At 38.6% G+C, this 10,040-nt stretch overlaps 2 protein-coding genes across 3 annotated transcripts in view; one reads left to right on the top strand and one right to left on the bottom strand.

The window, feature by feature from the left end:
• Positions 1–2,440, top strand: part of TMEM43 (transmembrane protein 43) — a 30,571-nt gene extending 28,131 nt beyond the window's left edge. The window contains exon 12 of the mRNA XM_042451896.1: positions 237–2,440. Within this exon, the coding sequence (XP_042307830.1) occupies positions 237–439 (203 nt within the window). The 3' untranslated portion in view covers positions 440–2,440. The remainder of the gene's footprint in view (positions 1–236) is intronic.
• Positions 2,441–3,762: 1,322 nt separating this feature from the next.
• Positions 3,763–10,040, bottom strand: part of XPC (XPC complex subunit, DNA damage recognition and repair factor) — a 28,491-nt gene continuing 22,213 nt past the window's right edge. For both annotated transcript variants that reach the window (XM_042449240.1, XM_042449241.1), the window contains exons 13-16: positions 9,626–9,795; positions 8,429–8,522; positions 7,835–7,924; positions 3,763–5,469 (exon numbers count right to left, since the gene is read on the bottom strand). In XM_042449240.1, the coding sequence (XP_042305174.1) occupies positions 5,245–5,469; positions 7,835–7,924; positions 8,429–8,522; positions 9,626–9,795 (579 nt within the window). In that variant the 3' untranslated portion in view covers positions 3,763–5,244. The remainder of the gene's footprint in view (positions 5,470–7,834; positions 7,925–8,428; positions 8,523–9,625; positions 9,796–10,040) is intronic.

Below are 10,040 nucleotides of genomic sequence, written 5' to 3'. Positions count from 1 at the left end.
GGTTTTTCAGTACTCCAGTTTGTCTAAGAAAGGAGTAGATGAAAGCATGATTCTGTACTGATGTAGTGGGCTGAAATATGGAGAAGAAGACTAGTGAAATTAGTGTGTGCTGGATTATAAGAGGTTCATTCATGGAGTAGATGTAAAGCACAGTTTAGCAGGGCTATGTATTTTGTTGATTTCTTCAAGAATTTACTAATGTTCCATTTCTTGTCAAATTATTCTCCCCACTACAGTGGATTGGTTCCCAGTGATCCGAGAGCTGGTTAACATTGGCCTGAAGGCATTTGCCTTTTGTTTAGCCACATCTCTCTCCCTGCTGACCATTTCCGTGGGCTGGCTCTTCTACCGGCCCCTCTGGGCAGTACTGATCGGACTGCTGGCTGCTGTTCCCATTGTGATTGCACGGTCCCGGATTCCACCAAAGAAGCAGCAGTGACAATGTGGAAAACGTGCCTGAATTTCTTCAGAAGTGTGACACGAATAGAATGTCAATCATATTTGAAGCAATTAAAACTACATGTGTGCAAACACAATCTTTGACATTGCCAAACAGATGCTAAACACCAAAGAGTTCCATCATGGACCTGTATGTAAAATATTTGTTCACTTTTTAAAAATTATGTAATCATTTGGAAGAATACAACTGTCCCAGCCTATCTTTTCGACATCCCGAGTGATAATGATAAAGTGAAAGTTATAGAATGTGTGCTTAGAATTAAGCATATATTAAATGAATCTTCCTTTGTAACTTGCTTAAAGAATTGCTGCAGAGAAAGTCAAGTGGTGCAGGGCCTTGATGTGGACCAAGGGAGAATTTGAAACTGGCATATAAATTGTTGTTACTTTAATCTGCCTTTTCTCTGCATATCTCTTCTATCAGTGTTTTTATATTTTACACACATGCAGTGGTTTGGGTTTTTTGTCCCATCCACATTTTGTTTGTTCTTGGTGTTCTCTTTTGTTGTGAATGTAAGTTCTCTGAACTTACTTCAGCATTGGCCGAGTCAAGGTACAGTATTTATAAATCCATTTTCTTTTGCTGTTAGCGCTGGGTTTGAAACTTGTATTTCAGTCTGAATGGAGCATGGAGGTGGATCCTGGTTCCAAGCCCTCTGCCCACACACCTTTTTAGAAATAATACTGTATTTGTGATAAAATGATTTTTCATATGGGAAATTATTTCCCAGAATACCTTTAATGCTTAATCCTCTTGTTTCAGTTATGAAAGTGGGTCTATGGTTGGAATTCTGTTGGGACATTAATCTGGCATAACTTCAAAGAGCACTAGTGCTTCTACTTTTATATACTTATGTAAGGAAGTATACAGTAACTCATACAAGCACTGTCCTATTCAACTGCACACAACAGCCTGCTGTAAGGCACTGGAGACCACAATGACCATCTGTAATAGCTTCTATAAGTAGGCCATTGGGTTTGAACGGGACTTTTACCTGAAAAGCTAATTGAGGACTAGAAGTGTGTGGCCCCTCCAGATGTTGTCAGAGTGTAACTTCCAGCAGAAGTTAGAGACGCAAGAATCATGAAGGATGAAATCTAACAATATCTAGTAGACCATACAGTTTGTGATAGTCATTCCCCTGTTTCATAACAGAGATGGCCTCTTCTACCAGCAGGCAGAAGAAGGCCATTTGTCATGAAACAGGGGAATGACTTTTACAGAAAGCTACTTGGTCAAGTCCAACTCTCTTGTCCTCAGAGGGTGGCAATGGCAGACATCTTCTGAAGAAACTTGCCAAGGAAACCCTGTGATAGGGTCGCTATAAGTTGGAAACTACTTGAAGGCACATAAGAGCAACAACAACAAACAGTTCACAAGCCATAACTGCTAGCAATAATAATTTATCTAATGCTGATGGAGACATTTATGTTAATGTACTACTTCTAAATGACCACCTTTACAGTAAAGTCTCATATAGCCCACTGCAGTTGAGAAAAAGTAGCTACAGTGTGTTAAACCCCAAATCTCTACCAAGCTCTATTCTGCCCATGTTATTAGGAGATCATCAATCATATTGTTCATGAATTCCCAAGAGTAATTACTGGATGAGAATCCAGTTTTTGCAAAATAGATGAAAGTTCTTCTAACATGGAGCTAATCTTGTTCTGTTCTTGGAGGTCAAAGGGCTATTTGGTCTGGTGGCCACTTCTTGAATAGGGAGATCCCAGTATTTCACCAAAGTCTAGATAAAAATTGAGTGGTACTGTCTTGCTGATTTAAGATGCTGTGGTGCTACTGTTCAACATTTTATTACATCTGCTGTATGATATCTATGGGTACAGATATAAGTTTTATGCCTGGTTTTACATTAAGTGATAACCATTGTTTGTATACTTTACTTTAGCAACCTTTGACATTGTTTTTTATGGGTGGAAGTGCCAGACTTTTATATTCTGTGAATAAACCTTCATAAGTGAGGATGGATTTATTCTTTTCATTGATTCTTTAAGTATTCTTAATACTGAACACTGGGTTAAAAATTGAGTCACATTCTTGGCTTTAGCACACTGTCTTTGGAAAGGCAGGAAGAAATCAAGTTTGTGCAATATTCCATAAATTCCAGTAGCAGCCACAAAACTGCTTTGAGTTGTGCATGTGTGACTGGTCTCCAAGAAGTGGGACAAGTCCAGGATAGTAGCATAACAGCTACACAATGTGGGTGCTACCTAAGCTGTCTGCAAGCCACTGCAATGAACATCTTTCTGAACCACCAAGCAGTTTCAGAGACCAGAACATCCAAGAGAGAGCTCCCTTATTCATAAGCATTACTATCTGGAAACTGGGTATAGTACTTTGGGATAGGAGCGAGTCATGGGTTTCTTCCGTATTAACTCAGGCTGCTGATGTTGCTTCAACCCTGTGGATAAAAGCTATGCGGCAGTATGGACACATCTTCATAGGGATGTTGTGCAAATACAATACCTTGAATAAAGATCCATGCTGTCATTGGCACATGTCTTCTCTTCCTGTACAAGTATTCCAAACAATCATGTTTAGAGTTTTTCTAGCCAATTTATCATCTGAGTACTTAAACTTGTCCTCACCTAAGATATACAAACCAAGGTACTCAAAAGCTTTATCACCTGCCAGAAAATGCACTCAGCTGGCACAACCTTCAGGAGCTCTATGCCATGTTGGTGTGGTAAAGTTTCACTTTATGGAGGGTGGTGTCCTGTTCAGTATTTATGTACTCATAAGCCAGACCTACATCATCATAAATTTTGGAGTTCATGTTTACAGTTGTTGCACCACTGTAGTAACTAAAGGTGCCCACCAGCACTAAACCTACCTTTCCAGCAGCAGTCCTTCCAGCAGAAGAATTTCAGAGGTGAGAGTGGGGCAGCGTGCAATGACACCTGTCTCTCTCCCAGCTGTGAAGCATTTTGCAACTGGCAGTGGCAGAACCTGAGCCCTTGCAGGGTCCTATTATAGCTGCCTGTTGCAAAGTTCCTCATTGGTGGTAGACAGCTGGAGGCACCATCAACACATTGCCCTGATCTCCCAACACTTTGGAATTCCTTCTGTTGGCAGTGCTCTGCTGCTGTAAAGATGTATGGAGGGGTAGCATTGGGAGATGTAGCTACAAAAACAGAGCTCTGTCATAATTGTCCTCAGATCGTGTCAATTAAAATTGGTGGTGCCTACAATAGTGTGCTCTAACCAAGTGTAAACAATACAGCTGTAGCATACACAAGAAAGATAAACCAATGCAAAGAAGGAAGACTCTCGTAGTAGAATAATTCTTATTAAAGCTTTTATTTTTTCTGCTAAGGATTCAGTATAAAAATATTTTTTCTCAACATATTATAAGTGCTGCAACTTGCTGAAGTCAGTTCAAATATAGGGAGGTTTCAAATCCCTACAAATCTAGTCCAATAAAGGTATTCATTTTTAAAACAGTCGTGTAAAAACAGATGATGTTGGGGAAAAGCATGTACTGTATATCAAAAGTGTTCTTAATTATACACAAAGCAATCTACCTACCATAATAAGCCTGCAATAGCAGACTACAGACATCCATTATTTTTTCTTGCATGTCCCATGCAGATTGCATTAATTTAGAGTGTGGAAAAAGCACAATAATTTTTGTTTAGTATTCATTTTGTACAAAACAAACATGGCCTATAAAAATTACAATGTGTGTTTTGGGGGGGGGGGATCAAAGACAGATTAAAACCAAACTGACATTCTTGAAAAGAATTCCCCCCTCTAAGTTTGACAATTTTGATAAATTTGTCCTATGATAATTTTTAATAATAGCAAAAATGTTTACATTTCTCTTTCGTGTTCAAATTCTGCTGAATTGAATAGTGTGTATGTGTGAAAAAGAGGGAGAGCACCCTGCACACTTCCAATTTAAATTTATGGAGCTTGTGCAGGAGAGCTTCCCCGTGGATTGCATTGTTTCTTGGTAATGCCCCTTTTCCTGAAGCCAATAAAGCAGCATTTTCCAATCTTGTCTTCTCCAGATTGTTTGGACTTCAACTACCATCAGCACCTGGCCAATGGTCAAGAATGCTTGGAGCTGCAGTCCTAGTTATTTGGAGGATCCCAGGTTGGTGAAGATTTCAATAATTATTCACTTTACGTGCAAAGGCACTGCTTCACTGCTCTACACTAAAAATGAGAAAAGGTTGGGACTTTTCCACAGTTACCATGTAAATTATTTTCTAAAGAGAAGCAGGAGACTGGCCTAGTGAAGGACAGTGAGACTAACAGTGATGTAACTAAGGTAACTAATGTACAGTGGTATTAGCCCAATGTCTAGATGACAACTTTTACATAAGAAATGTTCAAGAAGAACATTTCATGTTCAATAAGAGTTCTCCAAAAACATCATTAAAATTTAACAAATCTGCTCCTGATAATCCCACAGATACACAGAAAGAAGGCCAACATGTCTGTTTCTGAGCTTTTCTAGACAATTCACACTAGGAATAAAGTATATGTTTGATGAGCTAGACTTGTAGAAGTTCTGTTAACTCCCTGATTTATTCCCACCAATACTACACTTTTTGTACATATAATTGAACATTATATGCACAATCTCTCTCTCTATATATATATACATTCAAAACCATTTCCAACTTGCATCTAATCTTTTCGAAATACATTATTTCCTAAGTAAGTCTAAAAATATTTACAAGATGATCTGAAAGAAACCCAAGTTGCTTTTTTTTCTAACTTGACACAATGGATTCCAACATAAAAGGTCCTTCTGGTCACAACTGCTCAAAGGGGAACAAATGCTTGGCTTCTCCTTTCTTCTCCCTCCTGCTTTTTCTGGTTGCTTTCCCCCCCTTATTCTGTTCGTCCACTTGTCGGTTTTGGGGCCAGAAAACAGCAATATCTTCAGCAGGTGTCTGTGAGCTGGGTCCTCCTTCTTCACCATCATCATCAGAGGAGAATCCAGCCCCCCTTTCCACAGTGATTCCTGCTGCCTCATTCTGAAAGAGAAAATGCTGAAATAGTAAACCGATGCTGTTAAGGAACACCCTTTGTAATGGGAATTTCTTTACCTGCAAGGGGAAAAAAAACAAATCAGCAGGCAAAGCATTTGCCATTCAGGCACCTCCACACTAGATGTTCTAAAATTATTCAAACCATAAAATGAGAATTTCATTATGTTGAATGGCATCTACAGCATATGTTTATAAAACTCATGGTAGAAATAAAGATGAGAATAAACAACACTTTAGATCTCTATATACCAACACACAAAACAAGATGAGCTTGTAATCCTAGTACAGGAAGGTAACAATGATGTTATAGGTATAACAAAGACTTGGTGGGATGACTCCCATGATTATAGCATAACAACTGAAGGATGTAATCTGTTCAAAAAGATTAGGGAAGAAAAGAAGGGAAGTAGCATTATATGTCAAAAACATATTCACCTGTACAGAAGTCCACATGTGATTAAATTTAACCAGTGGCGAGTATTTTGAGTAAAAATAAATGGCTAAATAAATAAAAATCAATACTATGGTACGAGTTTACTACAGGCCACCAAAGATGAAGTAGTGGAGGACATCTTTCTGAAACTATCCTGATATCTGCTGGGAGGCTAAGGGCTGAAACAGACGATCTGGTAAAGCAGGCGTCCAGGATTCTTGGGCATGGCATTTAGATTCTGCATGCCCTGAAGACACCCTGGCCAACCAGACATGGGTTAGCTTCAAGACACTCTGGGAGCGTGGCATTTGCAAATTCCTAATGTACCTTGCAGATAATTTCCTTTCAAAAAGTGGAGGAAGATACAAGGGGGCCAGGGTGTCTTCAGGGCATGCAGAATCTAATCAAAAGGGAGGAGTTGGTCAGTGATACTAAGGGGACTAACCATGTAATGCTAAAATTCATGATGGTGGGATAGGCTAAAGAAGAGTATAGTCAAACACAAACTTTTGATTTCAGAAATGCAGATTTTATCAAAATCAGGAATACTGGGCAGAATACCATGGCTAGAGATGTTAAAGGGAAAAGACAGCCAGCATGGGTAGGATTTCATGAAGAAAGAACAGTTAAAAGTACAATCACAAACAATCCATGGAAGAAGAAAAATGGGAAATGTCTGAAAAAGCCAATGTGGCAACACAATAAATTCAAAGAGGAAGTGAAATGAAAAAAGAATGTGTATAAAGGAATGGAAGGAAGGACAAATCACGAAGGAAGAATACAGACACGTAGCCCAAGCTTTCAGGAATAGTATAAGGAAAGCTAAATCTCAAAATGAGCTGAGACACTGCAGGAAAGCAAGTGACAACAAAAAGTGGGGTTTCAAATACTCTTGAAGCAAGAGAACAACAAAGGAAATGGTGAGCCCATTAGTCAGCAAGGATGGTAAAATGCTAACATTACAATGAAAATGAAAAACTGCTAAATACCTATTTTGCTTCAGTTTTCCCACAAAAGAGGTGTTTCCATGCAGCAGAAGAGAGATTGGCAAGGAATTATGGCTGCAAATCAAGACTGATAAGAAGTCAAGAATTGCCTAGTTTTCCTAAATGAATTTAAATCTGCACGGCCAAATGAATTGCATCCCAGATTATCGAAAGAATTTGCTAACACAATCATAGAACAACTTGCCATAATTTGTTTTAGAAATCTTGGAGAATGGGTGAAGTGCTAGAGGACTGCAGTTAAGCAGATTTGCCTTTTAAAAAAGGCAAAAAAGGTCAAGAAAATTACAGACCAGTCAGCCTGACCTCAATGCCAGGAAAAATATCAGAATGGATTATACAGTAGGCTGCACGTATCTTGACGGCAATGCAACAATTTTTCAAGAACAAATCCTGCCAAACTAACTTTTTAAAATAAAGATATAGATATAGATATTAATTGGGCCACTAGTTTGATAAATGGTAGGAATGCTGTGGATGTCTTCATCTAGATTTCAGCAAAGCATCTGAGTAGGTCTCCCATATTTTGATCAGCAAACTGACTATATATGCAATAGACAGAAACACCATCAGATGGATCCATAATTGATTGGAAAACCATGCTCAAAGAGTTGTCATCAGTAGCTGTGCTTCAAATTAGAAGGATGTCTCAAGTGAACACCACCAATAGTAAAGGATGATGAAGTTGCAGTCCAACATGTGCTGGGTCACCTGCCCTCATCTCTGACAGTACCTATCTACATATTTAGGTGAAAATACTGCATTTTTATAGTAATTCTGACTTTTAAAATCCCACAATACACACTTTGTCTTTCAACAGAAATAGAATGCAGATTCCATGATGGCTGAAATAACCTCAGCATTAACATCCTTGGAATAGTAAAAATACAGATATATACCCAGCTTTTGATACCTTTATAGAGTAGCGCTCTTTCAGCCTTTCCTTGATCAGGAGTCCTTTTATCAGCAACTTCCAGTTTCCCATCACTCTCTTCTCTCGCTTCTATTTGGAAAAGTCAGTCAGAATTAAAAACAGAAGGACATACAGAAATCAAGGAACTGACTGGCTTAAAGTTTCACAAAGGAATGCCATATAATAGACAGAACCACACTGCAGACACAAAGGAGAAAAAGGTTTACCAAAGCCCTTAGAAATGATGGGGTTAAGCTTCTGACATATTTTTCAATTTGAGACATGGACAATAGGTGTGTTCCCTATCAGTTAGGGAAATTCAGCATTCGGCTTAAATTTATATGGGTGAAAAAGAGATCCCAACCACTTGAACACTGATGTTAATGTGAAACCACACATATTCACCAGATGGTAGTAGACAACCCCCTCCTACTGGATAGAAGTGGAGTGAAAGAGCAACAATATTTACTTCTCATCAGATCTTTATTAAAATTGGCTCTTTGGTTCATCCTATTGCCACCATCTAACACTAATTCAGTCCCTTACCACCACCAAAAAGAGGTACTTCCATCCCAGTCTTGAAGTTCTTTTTACCTCCTTTTCCTTCTTTTCCCTCTCTGACTCTTCATTCTCCCAGGCTGCCACAAGCACCTCTTGGTGCTCTTCACAGATGATGTAACCTTCCGTCCTGGTGAAAAGGATGCAATAACCCATCATACTTGTGCTGAACTGGGACAGTTTTATCTCATATAGGAAGACAAGAAGCTACCCAGAAGTTGTTTGTGGATTTGTGCAAAAGCTTATATAGATCAGTATTTCTAAATAAACTTGGAAAATATCCAGGATTCCACAAAGGGCGAAAAGATTGGATATAAACATGCTAACAACAAATTGCATTTGTTTCCTCCATGAAGTAGTCTTCACTGATTTAGCTTAACCTGATTCCTATTGTCTGAATGTTTGGAGCATAAGGTCATCACATGGGAACAGGATGGGAATGTCTTTTAACCACCTCTGAGAAAGTGGTAAAGCAACACCCTTCCATGGGAGGCTAGGCTGGCTCTCTCCCTGATTTCCTTTCGCAGGCATTTAATATGGAATCATTGTCAGGGACGCTTTTATACGGGGTGTGCTTTTTAGTTATGCTTTTGAACTTTTTTATGTTTCATGTAATTTTATGCTGTTTTAGTGAGATGATTTCAACTGTTTTTAAACTTTTATTGGAAAGTTCTGATTTTATCTGTGAGCTGCCTTGAAAAGAAAGAAAGAAAAAGAAAAAGAGAGGGAGGAAGGTGCTTATCTCCCATCCTGTTTCAGCCATGAAAAAGTGACAGGTGTACAAGAGTCAACATTACTCTCTCTATGAACTAAATGTGGAAAGAAATTGAGTTAAAAAGGGCACAATGAAGCTAAATTTCAGAAGTAATGCAACAAGGGAGACTGATGTTACACTTTACTAGTGTAAAACGTACCGCTCTCTAGTCACTTTTTAAGGTGTTTTGGGGCATTTTGATGGGAATTTTTCCAGCTTTATGCCACTCTCTTACAATAGAAAAAGCAAAGAGCAGCACAATGTAACTGTTTAACACTGCAACAAGTAATAGCAATGGGATACCTTTCAAACCATCATAATGAGTAACAAGAACCAATTACTTTAAATAGTAATTTTCTAAGATCTGAATGAGTGTAGCTCTGTATGATATTCCCAAGGTACATTCCCCCCCCACTGCCAGAATAAATCAATGAAACCATCATTTTCCTTCATAAAACAAGAAAGACTGAGTGACCTACACCGCGTGTGAAAAGCCACCATGGAAATCGAAGCCAGTAACAGCTGGAACACAGTCAATATCCAGTTTGCGTGCCACCCTGTGGAGGTTAGGGAGCTTTAATTGCACACAACCTATTGGTAACATCTTGGGTTGGAAGAGGTACACATTCCCAAATTCATTTCGTGGAACCTGAAAAAAGGAGGAGAAAAAAGTATTGTCCCAAAGCTTTAAAGGAGGAATGGGCTCTTGCTGAAAGACCAGGCATATAGGTTGTACTACCCAAGCAATAGGAAATTTTTTGCAAGTGTTAATACTGACACTATAAACTTTGAACAATTTTTTTTTACAAAATCTGAATGCAATGATTTTTAAAGGAATATTTACCAAAGACTAAACAGATAGTTTTACAAAAATACCTGCTTAATTTATTATTT

This window comes from Sceloporus undulatus, chromosome 2, assembly GCF_019175285.1.
Source record: "Sceloporus undulatus isolate JIND9_A2432 ecotype Alabama chromosome 2, SceUnd_v1.1, whole genome shotgun sequence".
NCBI classification, from domain to species: domain Eukaryota; kingdom Metazoa; phylum Chordata; class Lepidosauria; order Squamata; family Phrynosomatidae; genus Sceloporus; species Sceloporus undulatus.
This window is presented reverse-complemented; position numbering and strand designations above follow the sequence as displayed.